General features: G+C 40.4%; 1 protein-coding gene across 1 annotated transcript in view; it reads left to right on the forward strand.

Moving 5' to 3' along the window:
* LOC145415429 (ionotropic receptor 21a-like) overlaps nt 1–14,864 on the forward strand; it is a 331,047-nt gene that overhangs the window by 132,536 nt on the left and 183,647 nt on the right. The window contains exon 9 of the mRNA XM_080284708.1: nt 3,715–3,847. Within this exon, the coding sequence (XP_080140834.1) occupies nt 3,715–3,847 (133 nt within the window). The remainder of the gene's footprint in view (nt 1–3,714; nt 3,848–14,864) is intronic.

Here is a 14,864-nt window from a genome sequence, read left to right on the forward strand (position 1 = left end):
AAAGAAAGAGAAACATGGATCAGATCAAAGAAACTTTAAAAAATGGAAAAAGTCTGAAACAGGTCTGAAGTAAAATGACATTAGGAAAGCAACAAATTAGCTTACATCACTGAAAGACAATAACGGTGAAGCCATTAAATGCAGAGGTAAAATGCTGAAGAGAGTTGAAGAACTTTACAAGGAACTGCATGTATCAAAGACCGTAGTACCAATACCTAACTTTTCAGTTGGCACAAGTGAAATACCTGAGGTAACACCAGACGAAGGTAAATATTTCTCTTAAATATATGAAAAGAGGAAAAGCTACGGAAGAAGATGGAACAGTAGCAGATCTACTGTTGGATGCAGGAGTAGAAGTACAGAATAGGCTTGCTCACTTATTTATTCAATGAATAAAAAAGACAATTCCCAAAATATGGTGTAATGCAATAGTTATTTTTCTTTACAAAACAGGTGACTCAATAGATCTTAGTAACTATCGACACATTAGCTTATTACCAGTCATTTACAAACTCTTCACTAAAGTCCCTACGAACAGAATAACTACAAATTGGAGGAAAACCAACCTCGTGAACGGGCAGGACTCCGAAGCGGGTATTCGACTACTGATCATCTACACACAACGAATCAGCTAATTGAGAAAACTACAGAATATAATAAACCACTGTGCAAAGTTTTATTTTTATTACGAAAAGGCTTTCGACTCAGTGGAGCACATAGCAATTATAAATTCATTGCTAGAACAAGGAGTGAATGAGAACAATGTAAAACTGCTCGAAAACATATATAAAGAGGGAACTGCTACAGTTAAATTACATAAAGATTCAGAAAAAATTAAGATTGAGAAGGGCGTGCGTCAGGGAGATGCAATTTCGCCAAAATTATTTACAGCATCCCTAGAGAGTATTTTCAGAAAGCTAGACTGGGTAAAGAAAGGAGTGAACATAGATGGAGAAAAGCTAAACCATTTCAGATTTGCACATGACATTGTCCAAATCTCAGAAACAGCAGAGACACTGCGAGAAATGCTAAATGACCTGAGCAAAGAAAGTCTCAAAGTAGGACTAAAGATGAACCGGAGTAAAACTAATGTTTAATTCACAAACACCAAAGAGCATCATCAGAACAAGCGGAGATATTCTTGAAGAAGTTGAGGAGTACAATTACTTGGAACAAAGAGTAAAATAACGAAAGAGCATGATAGCGAAATAAAGAGACGCATTACAATTGGGTGGAAAGCTTTGGGTAAATACAAGTGCTCGTGGGCCCTTCGGGCCCCTCGCACTTGCTCCTGCAAAGGGCTCTCGCGCTGCTATGATATATTTTAGTTATAGCTGTGGGCAAAAACTTCTATATAGATCCTATGCCGGGCTCCGGCAGTGGCGTTTTTTGGTCAAAATGTGATCGCTCATTAAATATAGTAAAAGTCTTTCAATCGTGACGGGACCAAGTTTATTCACATCAGCGAATTTTTTGCGATTTTTGTGCCAATTTTGGTGCCATCTGAATGTGTAATTTCGGCTGCCCAAAATACACACACACACACACACGGCTAGTGCTATAGTATATTTGATAGAGACATTATGAAAAGTAGCTTGCCAGTTTGTATGAAATGAAGAGCACTCTAGTATAACGAATGTATACTTCCAACTATGACGTATGGTTGTGAGACCTGGAAGCTGACAAAATCGATGGAAATTAAATTAATCCGTTCTCAGAGAGCAATGGAAAGGTCAATGTTGGGATATCTTTAAGAGATAGGAAAAAATCAACTTGGGTGAGAGAGCATACTAAAGTCAAAGATATAGAAGTTATAAAAGAACAGAAATGGAGGTGGGCAGGCCATGTAGCAAGAATAAGGGACAGCCGATGGAGCAAGGGGATAACTGACTGGACACCAGGAGATTGGAGGCGTAGCAGAAAAAGGCCAGACAGGAGGTGGAGATGTGAATTAGAGAAATTAGTAGGGAAACTGGCAAAGATTGGCTCAGTCAAGAATTCGTGGAGAAGGTTAGGGGAGGCCTATGTTCAGCAGTGGACTTGTAATGGCTGATAGAGATGATGATTATATCTATATCTAAATCTCTGTCTCTTTCTATCTATCTATCTATGTATCAATCAATCAATCAGTCAATCTATCCATCCATTTATCTATCTATCTATATGTATGTGTGTGTGTGTTAAATATTTTTTTCCTGGCATCAGAGAGCACGGGAGAGAGACAGGGGAGCTTCCAAGCACACCAAAACAATCGTTTTCCACCATCTTTTGCACACACCTCTTCACGTGCCAAAAAAAGTTGCATGCAAAAATTCGTTAAATACTATTGATTTTTAGGATTTTTTTTACCCCAGCTCCAACATGTCCATCATCAGGCGTCAACAGGCGTGACGTCACTGCGAAGGCCAAACGGCCACATTGCTAAGACCGATATTCCACTGGCTAACGGGGCCCGCCGCGCGGTAATTCTACCGACCCACCGTTGCCTCAGCACTTCGAACTTCCGAGCTTCATAGCTATTCATACAGTATTTGGTAATTTTTGTTTTTACAGTTTATGACAACTTACTTATTGCATCAACTACAGGTTGAAATGATGGAAGTCTGACTTTGCCAGTATAAAGTAAACACAATAGATAGGTGTTTCAAGAATAAATGTGAGCTTAATGGAGTGTACCAAGAGTCAGTGGCGAGATCAGTGAACGAAATTCTAAGAAAACGCATTGAGAAAACGCATTAGGTGTTTTGAGAATTGTCATGGCATTAGAGAGCGCACACGTGATTTTAGAGAGAGAGAGAGAGAGAGACCGTAGATATATATAGATATATAGATAGACAGATAGATAGATAGATCTGTGTGTGTGTGTGTGTGTGTGTGTGTGTGTGTGTGTGTACCTCCGGACGATATCATTTAACTTTGGGTGAAATCTCCCGCAGTCAAAGGGTTAGGAACTGACCATTAAACTCACAATAACTTTGTAGAAACTTGTAGTGAAGTTTTGTAGATCAGTTATACATATATTAGACTCGTGGACGAGCGGTTGTTATACGTGAGTAGTTTGTAAGTAGATAATCTTAATTCCCATTTGTCATGCAATGACAGGAGAGGTAAAGATGAGTTTGGGACTATAATATTAACAAAGTCTCTCACACACGAGTGAAGTATAGAGTCTCGCGAGCTAACCACCCTGTCTCGCTCTCTCTCTCTCTCTCTCTCTCTTCCACCCTCTCGCCCATGTTGCTTGGCTCCTTCTCCCTGTTACCTGCCGGTTCTATAGCTAGCCTTCTTCTGAGCTCTGCTTCCTAAATTCTGGTGTAGCAGGGGTCGTGTCACGTGTGTTACACTGTTGTTGGAATGTTCTAGAAACCTGTGTGTGAGTATGTGTGTATGTGTGTGTATGGTCACTAGGCGCTGTCGTGTGCCTATAAAGCATTCCTTGAGTTAGAGTGTGTAAGCATGTTTAGCATTGCTCGATTCTCGCAGACACAATACCTCTGACTTGCTGCTTCTATCTGTCTGACTGTCTATCTATCTATCTATCTATCTATCATGTTTTCTATAATTAATTGTATTTATAATATGGAGTCCTAACAAAACTACTCACTCCATCGTCAAACAGTAGCAAGAAATTAGCGTTGCGTCCTTACTTGATTTAGGAGTTATTGACCATCGTGCAACCGATAGGAATAAATCTAGTCCTTATTTCTCCACTAGAGCGGTGACTATGGACTTCCTTCCTTTCACCCACTACTCCTCCGGCAACAGCACCTACCCGCTTACCATGGAGAAATGTCTGGATACATTCATCTTAGAGTCCATCGCTCAAACATACAATTTTACATACCAGGTCAGTCAGAAAACCGATATCAATCTTTTTATCTATTGCCAGACGCCTCAATCCCGTAAGAGGTGACCACAAACAAATAGCCTCAATGTTGCCCTGCCCAACGCCATTTCATTGCCCTGCTCCCAGCTCACACCCCCGCCTCTGCATATATATACCTCTCCATTCCATCCCTCCATCTCATCCTCGGCCTCACCGTCCTTCTCCCTCCCCCCCCTCCACCTCACTTGCATACACTCTCCTACTTAATCTCTCGCTCTCCACCCTCTTCACTTGGCCAAACTACCTCAGTGTATTTCCCCTAACGCTTCCTATCACATCCACATTCACACCACAACACTCCTTCACTTCCTCATTTGTCAGTCTGTCTCTCCACGTAACTCCACATATTCTTCCCAGATAACTCATTTCCACTGCTCTCACTCTTGGCTTGTGTCCTTCCAACAAGGTCGAACCTTCACTTCCACATGTTAGGGCTGCTATTACGATACTGTCATGCAGCGACTTCTTTACTTCCATGCTCACTTCCCTGTTCCTTATCACTGCTTTCAAAGAACTAGCAACCTTGCTTCTCCGTCGTACCCTTTCAAGCACTGCACCCTCTAAACTTCCTTCCGTACTCATCACACTACCTAAGTACTTAAACACACTCACATTTTCCATATCCTCATCCAGCATCACTATACATCACCTGACTTTATTTCTTCCGAAGACCATAACTTTACTCTTCCCTACATTCATCTTTAGATTCTTACACACTCTCCTAAACTCATTCGCCAAGCCTTGCAGTTCCCTTTCGTCTTCACTTAACAATACAGTATCATCTGCAAACAGCAGTACAGGAAATTTCCAGACTCTACCCTCTCTCCTTAGGGTCGCTCCAACATCAACTGCCCTACCTTGTGCCTCTTTTATAACCCCATCCATATTCAGATTGAACAACCCTGTTTCAATTCAACATTCAAATAGAAAAATTCACTCAGTTCACTATCCACACGCACTGCAGCCTTAGCACCCTCATACATACTTTTTATGGCATTCAACAGCCTCCCATTTACTCCATATCTTCTTAATACTTTCCACATTCCTTGTCTATCCACCCTGTCATATACTTTCTCCAAATACATGAAGGCCGCATAGAGTTTCAGTCCCTTCTCTAGAAACTTTTCTACTAAAGACCTAAGAATGAATATCTGATCTACATAACCTTTTTCACTTCCTAAAACCTCCCTGTTCTTCTCCAACTTATTTCTCTGTTATTTCCCTAACTCTGTAAGAATCCTACCATATACTTTTCCTATTACACTAAGAAGACAAATGCTTCTTTCTCCCCCATTTCCCCTATTTCTTTGTGCAGGGGAATAATTATACTTAACTATCTATCCTCCGGTACTCTTCCATCCTCCTAGTCCACTCTGCATATCTTCCATATCCAATTTACTTCTATCTCTTCCCTTAGCTTCAGCATTTCACCACACACTCCATCAATTCCCGGGGCTTTCCCCATTTTTACTTTCTTCAGTACTTCCACCACTTGCATCCTAATTATTTCTTCCTTTCCTCTCACCTCCCTCCTGCTCCCAGCTATTACCCAGCCACTTAAACTTTTACTTTCATTCCCTATGTTCACCAATTCCTTGATATGTTCTCTCCATCTGCTCACTTTTTCTCCCTTCTCTACTAGCAATCTGAAATTTTTATCTTTCACTCTCCAACTTTCTTCTTTATCACCCTGTCTAACTCTCTTTACCTTTTTCCAGAACATTTTCCTCCATTCCCTCCACTTTACACTCAAATTCCCTCCAAATTCCTCATTCATTTAGTCCTTACTCTCTTACAAATCTTTTCACATCTCTCTCCTTTTCTACGTAGAACCCTCTCTTCCGTCTCTCAACTTCCTCCACACCTCTGTTTCTCATCCACTCACTGTATGCTTTCCTCTTTTATGCCACAGCCTGTCTCACCTCTTCATTCCATCATGCTTTTAATTGGACCCCCTTTTGTCTTCTCTTCACTCCACACACTACCTCACATGCTGCACAGATTTCTTATGTGAATATCTTGCACACGCCTTCCACATCTCCCATCTGCACCAACCCAAGAACAAGTAAAAGGTGCCGTCTATGATACTTATAGATAATTACTTCTGGGAAGTAAAATTGTAGTAGTGCACATACTATAACTGGTAGTTTATATATATATATATATATATATATATATATATATATATATATATATATATATATATATATATATATAGTTACATACCCTATGATTTCATCATCCTTTGTGTAATTCTAACGTACAGTATGCTGCATGTTTGATCACGAGCGTGTTCTACCTTACTCCCCCCTTCTACCGTTATAGTAGAGTAAGTCGTTCTTTCTATTGTTCAGAGCAGGATTGTCAACTCTTTGTCCCCTCTGGCTTCATTTGCGCGTCCTTCTTACAAGTTGTATCAAGCTCTGCCGGCCCCTATATAATGAGCTCAGTCTCTACATTAATTGCCACTTAGATCTACTCCTCATTTTGTTCACATCTCTGTCCTCCCCTGTACAGTTGTTATTATTGTGAGTGCTCAGGAAGTCTCCAACCATCTAGCAGCTGTGTAATTTGAGTATAAGTGATATTGCATTTTTTCTTGTACTGTGTAGCATAAGGTGTTAATTCTTAGGCCTAGTGAGGTTTCTGTGATTAATGTAAGGTTTTATGTCAGCCAATTGTTAATAATAGATTGTATCTGTAATAATTTATCTTGCATTAACTGAGCATTATCCAGTGTATTGTCATTTTATCAGGGCTGACAGATAAATTTACTCTTGCTAATTTCGTGTAAATAGAGGCTATTGCAGTTAACCATATATTTAACCTGTTTTTTGCCATTACATTATCCTTATGAGTCCTGAATGTTTTGTTGTTAGTTTGAGCATTAAACTTTAACTTGTAATTTGACCTAACTCTTTGTTTTGAACCTGGAACTTTACGGGACAGTAGTGATTTTTAGTATTCTCGCTTAAAGTGTACATTATCTTTCTCTGTTCCGTAACATAAATTTGGCGACCTCTTATCAGGATATTCAGGATATTATCATAAGGATATTGCTTAATATTTTGTGACTGTGATTTATTCATGATGTCTACCATTACTACGCTTGATGAAGCCAAAGATTTTTTGTCAAATGTGCAAACAGTGTGTGATGTAGAAAACAGAACAAAGAATGAACTTAAGCTTGTTGCTCAACAATTGGGAACTGCTGTTCGCTCTCATCATTCTGAAGATCAAATTGTTGACATGATTAATGAAAGCTTGTTTAATGTAACTCCTCGAAATGCGCAAACGCAGATTGAATTAGCTAAGTTACAGCTAGCCCTGCAGGAGGCTCGTGTTAAGGAGGCTGAATTTCAGGCAAATGCTAAGGAGGCTGAGTTTCAGGCACGTGCTAAGGAGGCTGAGTCTCAGGCTCGTATTCAGGAGGCACAAATTGAAATTGCTAGGATTCAGGCAGACCATAAGTATCGCATGAAACAAGGTGGAACTGGATCATCTAGCTCTGATGATTTTGATGTGGCTAAAAATGTTAAACTTGTCCCTCCTTTTAAAGAATCTGATTTAACAAGGTATTTTCAGTTGTTTGAGAGGGTAGCTACAGGTTTTAATTGGCCCAAAAAGTATTGGCCAGTACTCCTTCAAACTGTTCTCACCGGTAAAGTTCAAGTAACTTATGCATCTTTGCCTCAGGATCAATCTGATAATTATGATGTAGTTAAGAGCTTGATTCTTAAGGTCTATGAGCTTGTTCCTGAAGCCTATAAAGTAAAATTTAGGACATCTTATAAACAAGATAAGCAATCCCATGTTGAGCATGCAAAAATCAAAGAAGATCTGTTACAACAGTGGTTAAATTCTAAGAATGTGGATTCTGATTTTGACAAATTTAAGCAGATGATTTTGCTGGAGGACTTCAAAAGGTGTATTAATAAAGATGTAAGCCTATATCTTGATGAGAAAAGAATAGATAATTTGTCTGATGCTGCAGTTTTAGCTGATGAATATGTTCTCACTCACAAGAGATATTCTAAAGAAAAAAGGAAAGCTGAGAGTAAGTACGTTGCCTCTACTCAGAGTACAGGTAACAGGAAAGAGAATAAAGATGATGTTTCTCAGGAAGTAAATACCAGCTCCACCTCTAGATTTCAGAAAAGTAAATGTACTTATTGTAGTAAGCTTGGTCATACTACGGAGAAATGTTTCAGGAGACAGCGTGATGTGAACAAAAAGGAGTCTTTAAATATTCAGTCAATTGGTCTAGTGTCCATCCTTGAGAGTTCCCAGAATTCTTTAACTGAGTTAACTGAACCTGCTTTGAGGGGTAAATTAAATTCTCATGATGGAGCTCCTCTTTGGAGCAGTAACGTGGGTGACACTCTCAAGAGTTCATGTACTAATTTCCTGTCTGATGGTTTTGTCAGTCCTCTGGACAGTAATGACAGCAAATCAGTTAAAATATATCGTGATACAGGTGCTTGCCAATCCCTTATGCTGACCAGTGTTCTAGGCTCTAATGTTAATTCCTCTGATGAAACTGTAATCTTACAAGGTGTAGGGAATAATTACTTCTCTGTCCCTCTGTGCAGAGTGAATTTAGAGTCTGGTTTTGTTAATGGTTCCGTTATGGTTGGGTTGGTTGAGACACTCCCAATGTCAGGTGTAACTTTCTTACTTGGAAATGATATTGGTGGAAGTCAAGTGTGGCCAGCTCTTCAGTTGTCTAGTGAGCCAGTGGCTGCGGCCCAGGATTGTGATGTCCCTGATGTGTTCTCTGCATGTGCTGTCACTAGGGCTAAGTCTAAAGTTACTGGTGACTTAGAGGATAATGATGATGATGATGTTATCCTAGCTGACACTTTTCTTGCTAATTTGGACCACTCACCAGATGAGGCAGTACCCCGTAGTGTTGATAATTTGTCTCGTCAAGAGTTGGTTGAGTTGCAGGTTGCTGACCCTGAGTTGAAAGGTCTAGCTAACTCTGCTTGCAGTGAGGAAGAGTCAGCTGGTGCTTCTACTTGTTATTATATACAGTCAGGAGTACTTATGAGGAAGTGAAGACCCCCAACAGCATCAGCCGACTGTGAATGGGAGGTTGTACATCAAGTTGTCATCCCTCGTGTTTGTAGGCAGAATATCATTAGAGTGGCTCATGATTCCAGTTTGGCAGGACAACTTGGAGTGAGGAAGACTGTGGCATGCATTTCGAAACACTTCTACTGGCCAGGTATCTTCAGAGATGTTTCCTGGTATTGTAAGTCTTGTCACACCTGTCAAGTTGTGGGGAAGTGTAATCAGACCGAAAAGGTTGCATCTCTAGTTCCCATTCCTCCTTTTGAGGCGCCATTCACCCGTGTGTTGGTGGATATTGTGGGCCCTCTTCCTAAGACTTCTTCAGGATTTTCTTATGTGTTGACCCTGATTGATATGGCTACTCGTTATCCTGAAGCCATTCCACTTAGAAATATCTCAGCAAAGAACGTGGTTAAGGAAATGCTAGGGTTCTTCACCAAGTTTGGTCTGCCCAAGGAGGTACAGTCAGACCGGGGAAGTAATTTCATGTCAAACGTTTTCAAGCAGTCTCTGAAAGAGTTGGGCATCACCCAGATCACGTCTTCAGCTTACCATCCCCAGACTCAAGGAGCGTTGGAGATTATATCATCAAACACTCAAATCGATGCTCAAGAAATACTGTTTGGAACATCAGAAAGACTGGGATAAAGGTCTTCCATTCGTTGTATTTGCCGCAAGAGACTCTCCAAATGAATCACTGGGCTTTTCACCCTTTGAACTACTGTTTGGCCATGAAGTAAGAGGACCCCTTAAGCTACTCAAGGAATGCTGGCTGTCGGAGGAAGATGACGTCAACCTGCTGGAGTATGTGATGAAGTTCAAAGAACGGCTGTCCACTGCTTTACAGCTGGCGAGAGAGAATTTAGGAGCTGCTCAGGAGAAGATGAAGACTTGGTATGATAAGAAGTCCAGGTTACGCCACTTTCAGCCAGGAGATCAGGTTTTGATTCTGCTACCGGTTCATGGGCAACCTCTTCAAGCCAAGTTTAGTGGTCCTTATTTCGTGGAGAAGAAATTCAGTGATATCAACTATGTCATCGCCACACCAGATCGTAGAAAGAACAAGCAACTTTGACACATCAACATGCTAAAGTTATACCACAGGCGGGATGAAAATAACCCAGTCTGCACTGTAGCTGTTCCACCCGAGTCTGCAAGTGAAGCTCTCCCATGCAGTATGAGCCTGAGTGATAGTTTGGGGAAGAATCCTGATATCATGAATGATCTCCAGACTAAGCTTTCTCATCTAGCTCCCGAGGAAAGGCAGGAGTTTTCGGCATTACTGCAGGAGTACCCGCAAGTGTTCCGTGCCACTCCAGGAAGAACCACTGTGTTGATGCATGATGTCGATGTTGGAGACATAAAGCCAATTAAACTGCCTCCTTACCGTGTGAACCCAGTGAAAGTTCCTCTCATCCAGAAGGAGCTTGGCTACCTGTTGGACCACAAGATGATTGAGCCCTGTCAGAGCGAGTGGAGTTCTGTCACTCTAGTCCTTAAGCCAGGTGAGTCACAGCGGCTTTGCATCGACTACAGACGTGTTAATCAGATAACCAAAACAGACACTTACCCTCTCCCTCGTGTGGAGGATTGCATAGACAAGATCGGAAAGGTTAGGTACATAAGTAAGTTTGATTTGTTAAAGGGGTACTGGCAAGTACCTATGACTGAACGTGCTAGGGAGATCTCATGTTTTGTAACACTAGGAAAGACTTTTGCATGTTCTGTAATGCCATATGGTATGAAGAATGCACCAGCCACATTTCAGAAGCTCATGAATGTTGTAACAGAGGATTTGGCAGGGTGTGTTGTTTATATTGATGATGTAGTAATCTTCAGTGACAACTGGAAAGATCACCTATGCCATGTCAGTAAATTTCTTGAGCGTTTGGTTCAGGCTAATCTTGTAGCTAATTTATCAAAGTGTGAGTTTGGTCAAGCTAAAGTTCAGTACCTTGGGTACGTAATTGGTGATGGACATGTTGCACCACCAGGAGCTAAGGTTCAGGTTATAAGTGATCTTCCCAGACCTAAAAGTAGGAAAGAGCTACAAAGATTTTTGGGAATGGTAGGTTATTACAGGAGATTTGTTCTTAACTTTTCAATTCTTGTATCACCACTTACAGACCTACTGAAAAAGGGAGTTAAATTTGTCTGGACCGATAACTGTGAATCCTCTTTCAACAAGCTTAAAGCTATCCTATTAACTCAGCCAGTGCTCGCTACTCCAAATTTTGCTAAGTCTTTTAAGATGGCTGTTGATGCAAGTGATACAGGAGCTGGGGCTGTTTTGCTGCAAGAGGATGATCAGGGTATTGAACACCCTGTATCTTATTACAGTAAGAAGTTCACTCCACCTCAAAAGAACTACTCAACTATTGAGAAAGAGCTTTTGGCCTTGATTTTGGGTTTACAGCATTTTTCATTTTATTTGTGTTCTGGTTTTGACCCCATAGTCATTTATACCGATCATAACCCATTGAAATTCCTTAGTAAGTTTAAAGATAAAAATCAGAGATTGACAAGATGGAGTCTACTTCTTCAGGAGTATTCATTAGACATACAACATGTCAAGGGGAAAGAAAATGTTATTGCAGATTGCTTATCTACACTTTAGACAGATTGTTTTAGAGTAATAAGAAATTTCCTTTGTAAATTTCTTTTTCTTTTGTGGGGAGGTGTTACATACCCTATGATTTCATCATCCTTTGTGTAATTCTAACGTACAGTATGCTGCATGTTTGATCACGAGCGTGTTCTACCTCACTCCCCCCTTTTACCGTTATAGTAGAGTAAGGCGTTCTTTCTATTGTTCAGAGCAGGATTGTCAACTCTTTGTCCCCTCTGGCTTCATTTGCGCGTCCTTCTTACAAGTTGTATCAAGCTCTGCCGGCCCCTATATAATGAGCTCAGTCTCTACATTAATTGCCACTTAGATCTACTCCTCATTTTGTTCACATCTCTGTCCTCCCCTGTACAGTTGTTATTATTGTGAGTGATCAGGAAGTCTCCAAGCATCAAGCAGCTGTGTAATTTGAGTATAAGTGATATTGCATTTTTTCTTGTACTGTGTAGCATAAGGTGTTAATTCTTAGGCCTAGTGAGGTTTCTGTGATTAATGTAAGGTTTTATGTCAGCCAATTGTTAATAATAGTTTGTATCTGTAATAATTTATCTTGCATTAACTGAGCATTATCCAGTGTATTGTCATTTTATCAGGGCTGACAGATAAATTTACTCTTGCTAATTTCGTGTAAATAGAGGCTATTGCAGTTAACCATATATTTAACCTGTTTTTTGCCATTACATTATCCTTATGAGTCCTGAATGTTTTGTTGTTAGTTTGAGCATTAAACTTTAACTTGTAATTTGACCTAACTCTTTGTTTTGAACCTGGAACTTTACGGGACAGTAGTGATTTTTAGTATTCTCGCTTAAAGTGTACATTATCTTTCTCTGTTCCGTAACATAAATTTGGCGACCTCTTATCAGGATATTCAGGATATTATCATAAGGATATTGCTTAATATTTTGTGACTGTGATTTATTCATGATGTCTACCATTACTACGCTTGATGAAGCCAAAGATTTTTTGTCAAATGTGCAAACAGTGTGTGATGTAGAAAACAGAACAAAGAATGAACTTAAGCTTGTTGCTCAACAATTGGGAATTGCTGTTCGCTCTCATCATTCTGAAGATCAAATTGTTGACATGATTAATGAAAGCTTGTTTAGTGTAACTCCTCGAAATGCGCAAACGCAGATTGAATTAGCTAAGTTACAGCTAGCCCTGCAGGAGGCTCGTGTTAAGGAGGCTGAATTTCAGGCAAATGCTAAGGAGGCTGAGTTTCAGGCACGTGCTAAGGAGGCTGAGTCTCAGGCTCGTATTCAGGAGGCACAAATTGAAATTGCTAGGATTCAGGCAGACCATGAGTATCGCATGAAACAAGGTGGAACTGGATCATCTAGCTCTGATGATTTTGATGTGGCTAAAAATGTTAAACTTGTCCCTCCTTTTAAAGAATCTGATTTAACAAGGTATTTTCAGTTGTTTGAGAGGGTAGCTACAGGTTTTAATTGGCCCAAAAAGTATTGGCCAGTACTCCTTCAAACTGTTCTCACCGGTAAAGCTCAAGTAACTTATGCATCTTTGCCTCAGGATCAATCTGATAATTATGATGTAGTTAAGAGCTTGATTCTTAAGGTCTATGAGCTTGTTCCTGAAGCCTATAAAGTAAAATTTAGGACATCTTATAAACAAGATAAGCAATCCCATGTTGAGTATGCAAAAATCAAAGAAGATCTGTTACAACAGTGGTTAAATTCTAAGAATGTGGATTCTGATTTTGACAAATTTAAGCAGATGATTTTGCTGGAGGACTTCAAAAGGTGTATTAATAAAGATGTAAGCCTATATCTTGATGAGAAAAGAATAGATAATTTGTCTGATGCTGCAGTTTTAGCTGATGAATATGTTCTCACTCACAAGAGATATTCTAAAGAAAAAAGGAAAGCTGAGAGTAAGTACGTTGCCTCTACTCAGAGTACAGGTAACAGGAAAGAGAATAAAGATGATGTTTCTCAGGAAGTAAATACCAGCTCCACCTCTAGATTTCAGAAAAGTAAATGTACTTATTGTAGTAAGCTTGGTCATACTACGGAGAAATGTTTCAGGAGACAGCGTGATGTGAACAAAAAGGAGTCTTTAAATATTCAGTCAATTGGTCTAGTGTCCACCCTTGAGAGTTCCCAGAATTCTTTAACTGAGTTAACTGAACCTGCTTTGAGGGGTAAATTAAATTCTCATGATGGAGCTCCTCTTTGGAGCAGTAACGTGGGTGACACTCTCAAGAGTTCATGTACTAATTTCCTGTCTGATGGTTTTGTCAGTCCTCTGGACAGTAATGACAGCAAATCAGTTAAAATATATCGTGATACAGGTGCTTGCCAATCCCTTATGCTGACCAGTGTTCTAGGCTCTAATGTTAATTCCTCTGGTGAAACTGTAATCTTACAAGGTGTAGGGAATAATTACTGCTCTGTCCCTCTGTGCAGAGTGAATTTAGAGTCTGGTTTTGTTAATGGTTCCGTTATGGTTGGGTTGGTTGAGGCACTCCCAATGTCAGGTGTAACTTTCTTACTTGGAAATGATACTGGTGGAAGTCAAGTGTGGCCAGCTCTTCAGTTGTCTAGTGAGCCAGTGGCTGCGGCCCAGGATTGTGATGTCCCTGATGTGTTCTCTGCATGTGCTGTCACTAGGGCTAAGTCTAAAGTTACTGGTGACTTAGAGGATAATGATGATGATGATGTTATCCTAGCTGACACTTTTCTTGCTAATTTGGACCACTCACCAGATGAGGCAGTACCCCGTAGTGTTGATAATTTGTCTCGTCAAGAGTTGGTTGAGTTGCAGGTTGCTGACCCTGAGTTGAAAGGTCTAGCTAACTCTGCTTGCAGTGAGGAAGAGTCAGCTGGTGCTTCTACTTGTTATTATATAAAGTCAGGAGTACTTATGAGGAAGTGGAGACCCCCAACAGCATCAGCCGACTGTGAATGGGAGGTTGTACATCAAGTTGTCATCCCTCGTGTTTGTAGGCAGGATATCATTAGAGTGGCTCATGATTCCAGTTTGGCAGGACAACTTGGAGTGAGGAAGACTGTGGCACGCATTTCGAAACACTTCTACTGGCCAGGTATCTTCAGAGATGTTTCCTGGTATTGTAAGTCTTGTCACACCTGTCAAGTTGTGAGGAAGTGTAATCAGACCGAAAAGGTTGCATCTCTAGTTTCCATTCCTTTTTTTTGAGGCGCCATTCACCCGTGTGTTGGTGGATATTGTGGGCCCTCTTCCTAAGACTTCTTCAGGATTTTCTTATGTGTTGACCCTGATTGATATGGCTAC

The sequence above is a fragment of the Coenobita brevimanus genome, chromosome 102 (assembly GCF_032717465.1).
Source record: "Coenobita brevimanus isolate Jiangsu-jjx chromosome 102, ASM3271746v2, whole genome shotgun sequence".
NCBI lineage: Eukaryota > Metazoa > Arthropoda > Malacostraca > Decapoda > Coenobitidae > Coenobita > Coenobita brevimanus.